This window comes from Anser cygnoides, chromosome 2, assembly GCF_040182565.1.
Source record: "Anser cygnoides isolate HZ-2024a breed goose chromosome 2, Taihu_goose_T2T_genome, whole genome shotgun sequence".
Lineage (NCBI taxonomy): Eukaryota > Metazoa > Chordata > Aves > Anseriformes > Anatidae > Anser > Anser cygnoides.
The window spans coordinates 113,444,950-113,461,007 of record NC_089874.1 but is presented as its reverse complement, the minus strand read 5'-3'; the positions used below and the strand labels follow the sequence as shown (position 1 = coordinate 113,461,007).

Sequence of the window (16,058 nt, the reverse complement as noted above, 5' to 3'; positions counted from 1 at the left end):
CTGACTTCCAGCCAGAAGAAGCTGTTCAACTCTGAACTTCTTAAAAAGAAGTTGTACCTTTAGTCTCTTCTTGGAAGGAAACTGATACCTACATGTTGGACTTCTCTAATGACTGCTTGAAATAAGTTGCTGTTGTGTGGAGCACTGAGCTGGCATCTAGCTCTTAGACTTGCTTAAAAATATCTTTGAAGATGGAAGGAGTAAGAAGTGATTTGTAAACACTTTTGCAGTGTTACTAAATGCTTTTATCTGTAAAGTGGGCTTTTTTGATTGTGAATACATCAGCAGTTAGAAATCAAAATTAAATTCAGGCGGTAAGTTTTCCAGTGGATTTGTGTACTTTCGATCTGGCACATAGGTCAATTTCCTTTAAAACAAAGCAAAAACTGCAAGTGTTTTGCTTTTATAGTATCGTATGTTTCAGTGTATAAAATTACTTTTACATGTTAAAATAGATTAAAAGTGACATTTACTGCTGCTTTCATAATCTCAACATCCAAACGTAGTTTAAAAAAAATGTATTTGAGCATTAAGCCATACCTTAAGACATGCGTTTTTAGCTGGAGACTTCAGTCTAACTGGTATTCTTTGGCTCTTTCTGAAGGAGCACTTTCTACAACTGATGCTTCATTATTAGGCACTGACTCCTCAATCTGAGCATATTTGCAAACTAATAATACTGTTTTAATGAATAAATCACAAAGCAATAGGTACTGAGCAGTGCCCTTACTTTAGTAATAGTTGGTTATGGAGTAGGAGAATAACACAAGGCTTACAAGTAAATGTATGATCTTCCATTTGTGTTGTAGGTGCTATCCAGTATCTGAAAAATAAGTCATGGACTATTAAGATAGCAACTAAAACATGATAGTTACCAGCTTCCAATTAAGAGTGAAGACTTAAGACCTGAGAATATCTTAAATACTAGGCTTTTAATCTTTAAAAAGTATAAAATAACGGAGAGAGAGATTTTTAAAACAATTGTAATGCTATTTGATTGCCTTGAAATACCTGTTTTTAATAAAAATGTGAAATGTGGTGATCAGCAGTTGCTGATAACTGACATATTGCTGGTCTTAATGATTATTTCTGTAACGTTTGTTACAAGCATTCAGGAAAATGGCTTACCTCAAAGAAGCTCACAGCCAAAAGAACAAGCAACAGCAGAATTATAGAGAACACCAAATAGTGTGGGTCTAGATGTGGTTCGTTCGTTTTTTTTCTGTATGAAAGATTATTATATTTACTGCAAGCAGTGTAACAACGGAAGAGTTCTTTTTTTTTAAATTTCTTGAAATAAAAGAGAAGTTGGTTGTTTATAATGTGGTAAGGAGAAGGCTTAATTTTGATGTTGGTTAGTGTTTGCTTTGTGATATGTGTGCTTTTTGAGGCCGTGTGGGTTTTCAGAAGATGGAATTCTAAATTCTGTACTTATTCTTGTGTTCCGCTCCATTTTAGCCTCTGTGTTGATTTTACCGAAGATAATTTATACATTTATAAAAGGCATGTCTTATTAGGCGGAAGCTCTGTTGAAGTGTGTTTACTGTGCTTGGAAATGACAAATAACTTTTTTTTTCTTTTTTTCAATAGGATGCAGGACAGAAGAGATTTGGTGCTATTTCCTGTAATATTTGTGGAATGCTTTATACTGCTTCAAATCCGGAGGATGAAACCCAACACCTGCTCTTTCATAACCAGTTCATAAGTGCTGTAAAATATGTGGTAAGAAAAAAATTATTTTCTTCCTATGTACTAATTACAATTCATATTATTACGTTGTCATGTTTTAATAAATTAATATCACAGGAGGCCACAAGTCCACTTTTGGAAATAGTTTCCAAAACCATAGCAGACAGACTATACGTCACTTATAAAGATATTCAGTAGGATAGCAATGTTGCATTGCTTTTGTATTCTATCTTTTACAATGCCTTAGTCTTGTGGGATGGGGACGGGGTGGTGATAGGAAGACAAAGTAATGTTACTATTTGAAAGCACTAAATACAGGCTTCTTCTTGCAGTGGTTGGATCAACTGTCAGATAAAGAGCTGACTGTTTTTGTAATCATGTAATGTTAGATGACTTCTAAATTTGTCTTAATTATGTGTAATTAAGAGAGAGACTGCCTAGCAATCCAGTTGATATAACATCGTAGTGTATCGAATACCAAATTTATAGTGTGATTGTAATCTTTAAACATAAATCTAAAATATTATTCCATAGGTTCATTATATGTGCTACAGCTGAGTATCTCTCATGTTAAAACTCAGATTGGAAAAACTTTCTACAATTTTAAGGACAGTGTAAAATCAGCTATTTCACAGTAGCTGATATTACAAGACTTCCAGGAAATATCTGTTCACATGTCTGAAATCCAGAACAGAATCCACAAAGTCTATTTTCTTTATCACACATGTTACCTTCAGTACTCTACACTCGAGTAGATAAGACCTCCAGGATAACTGAACTGAGGCCACCAATTCATTTCATGTACGTGCCAAGTGGCAGTTGGGCTACTCTTAAATCTCAAGCTCAATTTTATCCCATGATTCATAAATACAAAAATATATCTTCATAGCTAAAGTGTTTGAAACTATCTAGTAAATAGTTTTGGTATTTGTTCTGTTCTTGGTTAGTTTTTGCTGAATAATCCAGACATCTTAAAAGATCTTTTCTGATGTACAGTAACTACATTGTAGGATGAGACTGGGCAGAAATGTTTCTTCATTATATTCCTGTTTGCCTTCTCCCCACGACCCCAAGTATTTTAGGATCTTGAATGTTACCGAAGTTGTAAAGATAAGTCATAGAAGATGGTGTTAGTTCTTCTGGACAGAAGCTGGCATACGAGTTCAGTAGTTATTTAAAGCTGCTAGGTTCACGTGGTGGAAGGAAGCTGCACTACAGTTCGAAATTTAATATTTTGGAGCTTGAAAGAGCTGAAATTTCTCACATGTATGTACATCTCGAGTAACAGCATGATTAACAAAAAAGTGAAAGAGCAGACTTCCTTAAAACAGTTGTAAATAACTATACATAAGTTAGAGAAAGTTTACTTTAAATTAAAAGTATACCTAATGTTTCCTCAGCTGCTAGGTATCTTGTTAAAACTTCACAATTTTTATTCAGGCAAATTGTTTGTATTGTCAGTTCAGTGAGTAAACATTTCTATTTCTGAAATCTATTAGCAGTCTAGTTGTGTTTCATGACAGAATGCTATGGAGTGAGGATGTAGCTGGTAACTGGAGTATAACGCACAGGAGGGAGTCTTATGAGTCTTTAAATTCTCATCTGTGTTTTTTTTCCTTATAAAATTTTCATTGACTCGGTTTTCTGCCTTGCTAAGTAGATACATCTTTAATATTAATCATTTGACCCGTAGTTGGTGGTTCTTTTTTGATTTTAGTAATGTCTATGACAGAAACATTCTCACCTCCTCTTAAAAAATAATTTGAATTGTAGATAAACCTTTTTGCCAGTGAATCGGTACACCATGTCTCTATTTGTTAATTCTTAGTTGCCCAGAAATACCAGAAGAATGATTGCTTGGTAGGAGGTTTGTAGTGAGGATTTTTGGAAGGATGATTTGGAGATTTGCTTGGTTTCTAAAGATTTATATGTAGAGTTACTGTGCTGAAACTATGACTGTGTTCCTTTCCCTGACACAAAGTGTTAATGGGACAATAACATCATGCAGTTGAAAAATTGTACTAGAAAAGATCTTAGTTTGACCCAGGTGACCTTGGGATCTTACTATATTAGCTCTCTCGACGTTGTTTTTTATGTAGTTAACACACTTGTAATTGCTGTTGATTTGGAGGCCATTTTGAAACGTTTTATAAGCATCTTTCATTCTCCTGTTATTGACATTCTTCATGCCATGTGATGCAGTCCCAGTCGGACTTGGGAAGACTTGTGTCAGCCTTTCTCCCTATTGAGTGTCTCTTGTTATGTGCCTGGTAGTTTTATTGATGATTCATTTCACAGAATCACAAGAAGATGGCTGTATACATTATCACACTAGAGCTTGTCTTGCTGTGAACTGTGAAAATGGACTTTGTCATTGTTTGTGTCTAGCCTGCCTGCATGAAGCTTGTGTTTTTTATTTGACTTTATTTTTTCAAAGTACTGAGTAGCCAGAAGATAGTCTGCACATAAATAATAAACTGTTTATTCTCTTCAACAGAACGTATTTTTAAAGCTTTTTTTTTAACCTTTATTAAAAAATTCTTTTTAGATAGCTCTAAAAATACCATAATGTCCTCAGAGGTAGGAAAAGGAGATGGTATTGAGAAACTCACTTTGTCACTGATGGCTGATAGAGACAAAAAGGAAATTGTGGGCATTATATGGAGAGAGAGAATTTGGCAAGTATAATGGCATTTTCTAGATTTGGAAGTAGAATATCGACAAGGACTGCTATGAGTTTCCTGATGGGTATCGTTCTCTGTTGACAGAAGTGTGGTTACTGAAAAAGCAAGAAGGTAAGGTAGTCAAGGACAGTCCTGGAGCAGGAATAGGGCAGTGTGAGATTGATCCACTACCATAGACAATGTAGGAGTCTGTCTCACTATCCTTCTGGTTTCAGACATCTGAAAATCTCCAGAAAACATATGCCATTCTAGCACGTGCTTGCATTTCATGATTATGTACGCAAGTGTTAACTCCAGTGGTAAAATTGTAGGAGGGATAAGTGGTTCAGTTTTGGTTTAAAAAATAAATAAATAAAAATCTATCTCTGTCACACCACTTACCACCAGTTTAATATCTCAGCAGGTTTTTTTTAAGAGCTAAACATTTATAATGAGGTTTTAAGATGCAGAGGCAAATATTTAAGTTAGAAAATGCCTGTAGATTCAGGTGCCTGAGGTGAATGCAGTTAATGTATTTATTTGTATTTCAAGCTCATCCTCTCAGTTAAGAATATCTTGAGCTGAACAAAATTGGAAGAAGCTGTTGTTTGGGCTAATGACTTATCTGTCTAAGATTTAAGTAGGTATTCTGCTATAACAGCATCCAAGCCTATCTGTGAGGCTTGAAGATGTTGGTGAATTTCATGTCATCTTAATGTTTAATGCTCCTCTTGATTTGCATTAATTCTGAAATTGATACATATATACAAAATAAAACATAACATTTCGAATAAAGTTCTTACCATTAGCTATCTTATGTAAAAATCTTAGTTTAAACAGAATTAAAACAATAGTTATGTCCAAGGATCTTAATGCATTCTGCAGTCAAAACTTCATTTTCCATATTACACTTGGAGGAAGTAGAGACAGAACATCTGTAACTTGATGAAAGAGTCAGGAAGAAGAATGCAGTAGACCCATTTCTCAGGTACAAATTATAAAATTTCATAATAAACCTGATTATTAGGAGAAAATTTTACAAATGCTTTACTTAGTGAAGATCAAGAATTGTACAGTATTAACTAAGTTTTCCGTACTACCTCAATATTTTTTTGAGGAAAAAATGATATAAGAATACACCACCAGTTTTCATCTGTATGTATTCATTTGGGAAATAGTTCTGGCTCGTCTCTACTCTGACATACATACATATACATATCTATATATTTATATAAAAAAGCAGGTTTGCTGAAAAATTTCCTACTCTTGTGTAAGGACTTTTAAAACGAGGAAATGCACAAGCAGTCTATCATGTCTTCTAATTTATTTTTTTATGTATTTTTAAAGACAAATCTACATCAGACATTATCTTAAACTATAAGCAGAACATACTTTGCGTGAAACTGAGCCCCAGCCATTTCAGCTGCAGTGCTTTTGGAGCCATCTTTCCCAGTGTGTTCTACATTGGTTGTTACGTACATATATAATACCCAGTGAAAGCAATGCAGTGCACGCCGTAGTTGTAATTACTGTCCATACTGCTGTGTCCTGATGCAGTAGCAACTGCTATGCTGTATTGTCCTTTTTGTGAACAATTTTTTTTCTTTTGTAATTTTGCCTGCTTATTGAAGTGCAATGGCAATACAGTCTTGTTTGAATTGGGAGGAAAAGGTACAGGATAGTTTGAAACAGATTAAAAATAACTTCGCTTTTCAGGGCATGTTTTGTATTTGAAGTAGCTGTAGGATAAGCAGCCATGAGATGGTGGGGAGGAGGGCGCTGCAGCTGTTACCACACACGATGGGGCTCTGTGCAGCACTGCTCTGCTTACCTGTGGCAGTGAGGTTATATGAGCCACGTTACAGCTACTTACAGGTAATCTGCTGTTAAGCACAGGCTTCCAGCGTCAGGAAGGGGTGGTGCAGCCATGTACTTCTACTCCAGGCCTTGCCGAACATGCGTCCTGACAGGAACAACAGCTTTCCTTTCAACTTGGTGCATCACAAGCAATGTACATGAATGCTTGGGCGTCTTGTTCAACAAAAAGTCTTAGTGCCCTAAAGTAATGTCAAGCAGAAAGAAACAGAAAAACAATTTTCTGACACTGTAGTAGAATATTATAAAATACATTGCAGATACAATGCTTTTGTTTCTTCCTGTAGTAATACCTTGTTGACTCCTGAGTTAAGGAGTCCTACTTTAGTTCTCAGTGACTGAAATACCTTTCAGGATTTTGTGTTTTGTTTCAAGTCTTGTTTTTAAAAAAAAAAGTTAATAAGTGTGTTAAGGGAAATCATCTTCTGACCACATGGAAGATACTGGTACTAAAGTGCATTTGATGTACTGTAGATATTTAATAGGAACTGTCCCAGCTGAAGCTATAGAACATTTTCCTTAAAAGCTTTGATGTTAGAATATGAAAGAGCTGTGATGAAGCTTGTGCATTATTTCCATTAGTCTGGTTTAAAGGAAGGGCAGTTCATTCCTTACTAAGACTGAACAGTAAGGATACTGAAAAGCAAAGCAGATAGATGAAATATTAGTTTATTTGTTTGAAGTACACAGAGCTGCATCAAAAACAAAGGTATAAGACTTGAAAATTTCATTTCTGATGTAAACCAAATGAACTGAAAGTCTTGGATGAGCTTAGGGTTTGCAGAAAGTTAGTGAAGAACTTCGTCTAAAAGATACATTTCTGAATAAATTTCAAAGTACTTGAGTTTAGAATTTGCCCTTCCTGTGAATGTGATCTAATGCTAATCACTTAAGAAAATAGCCAGATGATGATAATAAAAATAAGTTCTAAGTATTCGAGTAATTTTATCTTTCCAATTAATTGCATTTTTACTGAATCATATTTAGACTTCTGCTAATAGGCTGTTGCTTAACCATGTAACACCAGTATGGTGGTAATAGAAAATTAAGCAGACTGAGCAGACTTCATGTTGTGGGAAATACCTGTCTACTATGTCAACAGAATACCTTAGCTTCAAATTTAGAGTAGAATTTTCAGCATTAGGCCCGCACCATTCTGGGGACTGTAATGGAAGGACTGTCAGATGTGTTGCATTTCTCTGCAGGCATGTTGAGTGATGCTCACAGCTGGCTTAAAGTAGGCTATAGAAAACTTTCGTAGGGCAAACAGGTAGCCAGAAGGCAGTGAAAGATGAAACGTGGAGAGAGGATGGTGTTTGAAGTTGGAGAGGCAAACTCCATGCCTTTTCTAACAGAATCAAAGCACAAGTCACAATCCCACCAATGGCACTTCTCTGCTGTCCTGGACATTGTAGCACTGCTGGTCATTGCCCTTCATGTTTAGATCGTAATACCAATTCTAATAGTTGTCTTGGCATTCAGTGCAACTGCTACTGAGCAGAAAGGCAGGCAGGGTTTAAATGGTGTCGGTGTTGCAACTGTTGTCTTGCTGGGTGCTAAACTTGTACCTAAATAGTTTCAAGACTACCAGCAAGCAGATGAATTTCTAAAATCGTTCTTTTCATGTCTCGTTTGGGGTAAGGGATTAAAATCAGCGTGATTACACTGAGATACAGATCAAGTGTTATAACACCGAAGTTTGTCATTTTTTGTGGTAGTGTATATGGCATTCATTCAGTGCCAAATTCCATTGCTCGGTCTTTAGCTGAACATTATTTTGTGGAAAGGTACAGATTTCAATGAGAATTATTCCATCAATATTGTTTCTTCAAAGGCTTTTTTATTTAAAGTTGCTTTGAGTTAGACTTGTAGATCAGCCTTCTTAGTGGCTGAAGTTACTTCTGCATTCAGTACTTTTAGGTCCCGTCAAAGCAACTGATTTCTAATATCTACCAGTCCCATCTTACTAGATTTAAGTGGCTTTTTTGTTTTGTTTTTTTCCATGCAGGTACTGCTCATTATTCACCACGAGTGTGGATCTGAAGAAGAGTTAATTACCTCTATTTTTTTGAGTATGTTTATACTTCAGATACACACAACGTAGCCTCCTTCCCCATTAGATTCTTAGAAGGTAGTTATAAAACTTTTTTATAGTATCCTTCTTGTGGCTTTATTAGTTATGATCAGTAACAAAATAAACTATTCCTTACATTTTGGGCAACTGCATGCCAATCAGTTCACTTAGAACCTCCTGGAGGTCTTTCGCATGCCAAACTTTAAAACTGAGTGTGTATTTGTGGAGGTAACTATGTTAAAAAGAAATATTTCAATAAAACTTAGGGTTTTTTCCATTTGCTGGACTCTGGAAAATAAATATTACGTAGGATTGGAGATCAGTTATGTGAGCCGAGTTTGCTACTTCAATTTTAAAATTCAGTTTGCACTGCAGTCCTTGGGGGAAAAATCTAGTTGGGAAATAAGACACTTTCCTAAATTGTCTCTAGTTATAGTTAGGCTATTTTATTCTACAATAAATAAGATCTTATTCTGTCTATTGTGCTCATTTTAAAAAGCTAGCTGAAGTTTCCTTCACTGGCAAAACAACTGCTAAATAGTTTGAAGTCTCTGCCTAAGTTCAGTGTCTAGAACAATAATGTGCAATTTCTGTTTGTAAAAGTACGTCTTGTGTATGGTTTAGATAAATTTTTGTTTTATTTAGGGATGGAAAAAGGAAAGAATTCTGGCTGAATATCCTGATGGGAAGATAATAATGGTTCTTCCTGATGACCCAAAATATGCACTTAAAAAGGTATGGTGAAAAGGACTGGACTTGTATGTCTTATTTTGATATTTGATATTTTAATATGAGTGATGAGGATGTAAAATTTGTAGAACTTATGTGAGAGCAGCTGAACTCAAAACTGACGTGGTTCTGTAGCTTTCTCCACAAACAGGTCAGAGCTGTCACTCCTACACACCGCTGCACTCTTCACAGGGGGGATGGGTCTGAGCTAGAGTGGAAGGCAGCAGGGGGAATAGCATCAACCAACTGAATTTTAATTTATCTTTTTAATATACAGAATGTCTGCCAGATATTTTGTATAATAAAAAATTTTCTACTATATTTAAACAAGTTGAAATGTATTGATCTTATTACACGGCATGGATACCTGCACCATTCCCTAGATGATTTTTGGCTAAAAAGAGATTTAGTTAGAAAGTGGCCTCACTCATCTATTCCATTCCCATGTGCAAAGCAGTGTCAGCCGCGGTCGTGATACATCTGATAACTTCCTAAAACTTCTGCTTTTTTTAAAATAACTTCTTGAGGCTTTGTTGCGGTGCTTCACAAATTTCCCCTAAATGTCCAACAGCAATTTTAGCTCGTTCATGGAAGTCGTACTTCCACAGCTGTAGGTAACATCCTTCTTTTCCTTTTCGCAACAGCTTCTGTGTTCCTGAACAAACTGATTTTTTTGCCTTAAGAAGATTGAAGGGATGTGCTGTTTCTTAGTTTACCCTCTTAAATAATATTTTATAGAGCTCTAATCATTGTCACACTGTCCTTTAGATTCTTTCCATTTGTGCCCTGTCTCAATGTCTCTTTTGAAACTCTCTGTTTAAATCTGAGCACAGTACACTGGTGGAGCCTTAGTGCAGAAGGATACTTCAGCGTCTTGCTGGCTAGCTTGTGTTCGTACATCTTAATACAGCATTACATTTTTCAGTAGCATGGCATAATTCACGTTTCGCTGCTCATTTGCTGTGACCAGTAAGAACTTTTTCACAGTACCGCAGTCACAGAACAGCTGAGGTTGGAAGGGGACTCTGGAGATCACCTGGTCCAGCCTCACTGCTCAGGCAGGGCCACCCGGAGCTGGCTGCCCAGCAGCACGTCCGTACTGCTCCAGGGAGGCTGTGCAGCTGTGTCTGCAGAGGTTTTCAAAACCCTGAGCCAGCCTCATCTGATCTCACAGCTGACGCTGCTTAGAGCAGAGCTTGGATTTCCTGAGGTACTTTCCCACCTGAGTTATTCTGCTATCCCATGGTTTGTGCTCCAGATAATATTATTCCGGACTTTTTTTTTATTGTTGGTTGTGCTGCTCAATCTATGTGTTTTAATGTGTTTCTGGTTGTCCTGAAATTAACAAGGTGTAAGCTTGAAAATTTTAATTGTGTAAGTCAAGAATTTTAATTGATTCCCTGCGACAGCTCTTTTTGCTGCTGTGACTGCAGTGGGTTTTCTTTAGACTAAAATAGAATTTCCTAAGTTGCTGTATTGAAAAAAGAATCTACAGCTTTTCTTATGGTATTTAATGCAGATAAGTTTGTTTACTAAGTTTAGCTTTTCTGGTGGTTTTGTCTGAATTTTAATATTACATCAGTATAAAGTTTTGCAGGTAGTTGAATTTTCTTTTTTTTTTTTACTAAAATGGCTGAGGAAAAAAAAAACACCTTAAAATACCTAATTGGGGCAGAGGAAAAGAAACTAGCAAATGAAGTCATTTAGGACAGAGTTCTCTGTAATCCTATGTGGTTAAGGTTGAGAGTATCTACTGTGGTCAGCGCTGTGGATGTGTAATAGCACTTTAAGAAGGGTGACCTAATGTTTCAACTAGTCTGAATTGTTATTAAAAAAATGATGCGTGAAGGTTAGGTGAGAAAAGGGAGTAGCTGATACCATGAATTCTTGAAGTTATTTTAAAGCACGTTTGGAAAACAATTTTCATTTATATAACTTCATATATTCATAGCATCAGTAATTCCAGGATTGTATTAGTAATGTAACTACAACATGCAATAAAGAAAATTATGCCATTTAATGAACGGCATAGGAAAGGCCACGTTATTTCTGACTCCTGTAAGTGATGAGATGTTAAAAGCTGTTTCAGTGCCTGGTTATAGGTACAGGATTCCCACAGTAAAATCTCAGCTCAAGCGTAAGCTTTTGTTTACATTCATGCTGGAGCTCATAAGTTTCTTTCGAACTTGCTGATATTAAATATTGAAATTTCAGTTTTGAGTTCCAGTTAAGCTTTACAAATTAACAGAAGAGCCGAAAGGTCGAGGAAGGAGGCAACAGCTATTCATTCCGTTTCAGCAAACACATGCATGATGTCTTATGCAAACCCCTTGGCACTGTGCTTGCTATCATCTGCTCAAGACTGGATCTAATGGATTCATTATTTCAAGACTTCAATCTAATGGATTATTTCAAGACTTTAAAAATAACAAGCTGAAAACCTTCAACTAAGCTTGTTTAACTTTTTGTATAGATCTCATTTTCTGGCTAAAATACCAGAATCCACAGCTTGATAACCTGCATTCTCTCTATTAGCCTTTGACTAACTGACTTACTGGAAGCTGATTTAGAGGCTTCTACTCTTCCGATTTACAGACAAGTATAATTTAAGGAAAACTTATGTGGACTTGTGTGTTGCATGTTCCTTAGAATAATCCTTAACTTCTGGAATAGCTTTTGGTGTTCTAGATAATTTAGTGTGTTTCTATAAATCTGTAATTTTTATGTATATTTGTAGAAATGTATATTTATACATGTGTTTCTTATGCAGCATTTCGACTTCTTTTGACAGGTTGAAGAAATTAGAGAAATGGTAGACAATGACTTGGGATTTCAGCAAGCTCCGCTCATGTGTTACTCTAGAACTAAAACTCTTCTTTTTATTTCTAACGACAAAAAAGTTATTGGCTGTTTAATTGCAGAACATATCCAGTGGGTAAGTGATTGAACTGGGGAAAGGTGGTCTGTAAAAAAAAAAGTTGGTGCTTGGTGACTGTGTTCTTCAGACATGCTGAAACTGTAGAATTACCTAAGAGTTTGAGACTAGCCATTTGGCAAATAAGTACAGACACTTTAATGACAGGTGGTAATAAGAATTGGATTTTCTTTGTTGATAATATTTTAAATTAGATAAGCTTTAGGATTTTTTGGGGGAGGTTAAATTGTTTATCAATCTATTCCAATTCTGAAACTGTTAACAAATTAAATTAGACAGATGCATTCTTTTTAGTGAGGCATTTAACATACATGTATGCTCAACTGAAATATATTACACAAGAATTGTTGTGTTTAATCATTGATGATGCTTTTATAAAGTAACAAATATTTTGATGTCACCTGCAGGGCTACAGAGTTATAGAAGAGAAGGTTCCAGAAGTTAGTTCAGAAAATGAAAAAGTGATATTTGAAAGACAGAAAGCATGGTGCTGTTCAACGTCACCAGAACCTGCTATCTGTGGGATTAGTCGAATATGGGTATTCAGCATGATGCGTCGAAAGAAGATTGCTTCTCGGATGATAGAGTGTCTTAGGTAATACTGAAAATGTTTCCTTGGTTATATGAGTTTGATAGACCGTAGTCCAAGACATTTATTGCATTCCTTCAGGTCTCAAGCTTGCATTTTTACATTTCCAGCAATACTGGGGATGTCGAGGTGAGCACAGCGGATGATTCCAGTGTTCTGTGGCGTTTGGTAACTAATTGAACTCAGTATTCTGCAGTAGGTTGTCTTAACAGTAACCTTTATGCTAAGTGCAGTTGTAATAAGCCAGCCTAGCCCACTGCAGATGAGCTTGGGTAAATTCCTCCGAGGTAATTATGAGTGAAGGAAGTGAGACTGTCTTTGGTCAGGGTGTTTGAGGTCAAAGTATTAAGGACTGTGACCTAATCATTGGCCAAATGTCTGTTCCTTAGAGGTAGCAAAGGGGAAGGAGCAGAAAAGTACACAGAACAATTTGATACAGTCAAGTGGCTAACAACTGTACTTCCGTGATAGTTTTAACCTTTTTTTTTTTTTGGCTTTGCTCAGGTTCACTGAGACTTCTGAGACATTTTAACTTCCATTGAGCTTTAGTGGCTAGTAATGAGTGTATTCAGCTGAAGACTTAAGTACTAGATGCATAAACGGACACAAAGATTCACACTGCTGTTCAGACAAATGTTAAAAATGTTGAATCTCCAAACCTTTGTTCATCTTTTTTTTCTTTTTTTTTTCCCTGTTCTCTGGAAACTCCTAAACATTAAGGTACTTTCTTCTAGTGACACTTCTTAGAAATCTGAATCCTTGTCCTGAGTAATGCCCAAACTACCCAAGTCTTGTTATTGCTGGGCTGTCAGGTTTGTGCCTGGCTAGACCCATCCTGTGGGAGTTTGTGGCACGGGTGCTCCTGTGTCTGCCACTCCTCACCCTCTGGGGTATTTGGAGAGCCTGGCAAAGCTGTTCCACAGCGAAACAAATGCATCCAAATGGCTGGTGCAGCAAATAGAAATTTCCTGTCAGGTCACGTTTTGTCTGAACTATCAGCTGTATAACTGTATTCAGATAAGCATCTTACCATGATGATTTTGGGATACTTTTCTTTTTTAAGGCTGTTTTTTGATTTGCGTATTCAGTAGTTTCCTATAAACTATTTCCGATGGAAGGACTTCTTCCCAAAGCAATGCTGGAGCTGCTCCCTCAGTCACAGCTCTAAAGGATCCTTGGGGTCATTTTTAATGGATTGTTGCTGCTATCAAGAAGAGGTGTCACTTTTCCTCTTAGCTGTGCACTGCACCTCACCTTTTACTGTGTTCTGGTGTTTGTTTGGCCTTCCACTAGATCATTTTTAACTTGCTAAGTAGTGGAAAGCAGGCTCACCCAAAAGAGCTCTGTTCTTCTGATGCCCAGTTAGTTGGTTTGCAGAAGGGCTGAATGTGCGCTGGAGTCGGTGTAAAGGCGGGAGCGCGGGAAGTTGCAGAAGGCGACGTAAAGGAGCGAGGCTTGCTTTTTAATGTCAGTAAGCAGTTAGATCTGCTCAGCTGCTGGTAGCCAGCTAAATCCCGACTTCAAAATGTTGAAGGCGTCCTAGCAGAATTTGAGTTCACTTTGAGAATGTATGCTCCATTTCACTTGAGCTTGCACTGCTTGGAGTCAAAAATAAATAAATCAATCCAGTCAGACTGTCTGGACCTTTCAAAATCATCCTCCTAAATACAGTAATACAGTCATGAGAAGGCAATAAAGCTGGTAATAATTAAAGAAGACTGTTGCTATTGTCTTTTCCTCAAGATTTAATGGAGATGTCCATATATGATAGACGTTAACACTTGCTCTGCAAGTACCTGCAAGTATATTTTTCCAGAACTCAACAAGTTAACTCTAATGGGAGTTTCTTCTGTTTCCAAAGAAGCTTATTCTGTTTTTCCCCTCATCAAGGTCTTAAAGCCTGAGATCAGTTTTCTAAGTTTGCTCACATAGCCATCCAAAAAAGTACAGTGGTATCCTTGATTCTTTCCTGCCTTCCTAGTAAGAGTAGAACATATATAAAATATTTTCATGAAGTTAAACAAATCGAATCTTCATATAATTGTTATTGAAAGTGAATCACTTATCAATTTTGTGCTGTGTTCTTAAACATTTTAAGTTAATCCAAGCTGTGCTCTTACCCAAATGTCAAATTTTTTGTTTGCTACTTCTTCAAACTAGAAACTTGAAATTTCATCTGGTCTGATCAGACCCCTCAGTAAGGACCCTAACTGCTTTGCAGCTTACATTTTCATTCCTGGTGGTTGTAGCCATAGTTCTAGCAGTGTCTTTTCTGTGAAGAAATAGTTGGAATGAATTCAGACCTCTTTTTAAGCTCTGAAACTGAACTGTTGATGCAACTCAGATAAAATTGCCTTCTGCAAACATTTCTTCTAAGATACCAAAACCTTCCTAGAATGAATGATTCCTTTTGCCATTTGTAAAGAGGAGATAGCGAATATAGAGGCTTCTTTCTTTTGAATGTCCATGCCACTTAACCAATGGGTTGTAGCATAATAGCATAAATATTCTTACCGTATTTCCTGAGGGTAATTGGTGTGTTGGTTTTTTTTCCTTCCAAACAGGAGCAACTTCATATATGGCTCATACCTAAGCAAAGAAGAAATTGCTTTCTCTGACCCCACACCTGATGGAAAACTCTTCGCGACGCAGTACTGTGGCACCGGCCAGTTCCTAGTATACAACTTCCTCAATGGACAGCATCAGACTTAACTGCTCCTGAAGGAATTCCCTTTTTATCGGGAGACTTCTGCCAAAATGTACTGAATCGGTGCAGACCTTACGCAGAAGCCAGGGCCATTTTTCTTACCGTGAACTCAGGACTGGTAACAACCAAAAGGTTGTACTATTTTATTAAAATTGTAAACAATGCAGTAATAGGCTAACTTTGTTTTTTTAAAAGAAAGATATTTTATTAACTTTTACAGAAGTTTGATTGTATTTTATCTAGTTAGTCATGTTTACATGCAGCAGAAAATTGTTCATAGTGGACTGTAAACTAAAATGCAAAGACTATAGTCTCACTGATGAGTACCTGCTGAAGTTCTTAACGTGGTGATATACCAGTGCTTAAATACCACGGGTGGGTGAGGCAGCAGAGTCCAAGCCTGAGCTCCCTCACGCCAGGGCAGGCGGCGTTTACAGCGCAGTGGCCGTGGGCAGTAACCTGGCAGGCTGCACGGTGGCTCCTGGTGTGCATCCTGCGCACGGCCGGGTGTGAGGGTAGAGGGGGAAACTCGTTTTACCTCCCGTCTCCCCCAGAGCAGCTGTCGAGCGAGAGGTGGAATGAAACCCCCAAGGACCGGTGTGCTCTTCGCTTTGCTGCAAGTGCTGTACTGAGTATATACCGTTGTTAGCGGACTTCACTTTGATACTTGTCGCTCCTTCATAAAGCTCTCCTCTTTTAAAGGGTTTGTATGTTGAAAAACTGCTGTGGCCTTTCTTGATCTGTACATAATGTAGATAGATTAAAAATAAAATTCTTGATAGCTTTTTTTAAAGTTA

General features: G+C 37.0%; 1 protein-coding gene across 6 annotated transcripts in view; it reads left to right on the top strand.

Moving 5' to 3' along the window:
* Window positions 1-16,058, top strand: part of ESCO1 (establishment of sister chromatid cohesion N-acetyltransferase 1) — a 32,982-nt gene extending 16,924 nt beyond the window's left edge. For 4 of the 6 annotated variants that reach the window (XM_066992845.1, XM_013183522.3, XM_013183521.3 and 1 more), the window contains exons 8-12: window positions 1,591-1,722; window positions 8,947-9,036; window positions 11,822-11,965; window positions 12,373-12,560; window positions 15,119-16,058. In XM_066992845.1, coding sequence (XP_066848946.1) covers window positions 1,591-1,722; window positions 8,947-9,036; window positions 11,822-11,965; window positions 12,373-12,560; window positions 15,119-15,266 — 702 coding nt within the window. In that variant the 3' untranslated portion in view covers window positions 15,267-16,058. Of the gene's footprint in view, window positions 1-1,590; window positions 1,723-8,235; window positions 8,359-8,946; window positions 9,037-11,821; window positions 11,966-12,372; window positions 12,561-15,118 lie in introns of those variants that run through there. The other 2 variants (XR_010829638.1, XM_066992846.1) reach the window with 2 other exon arrangements.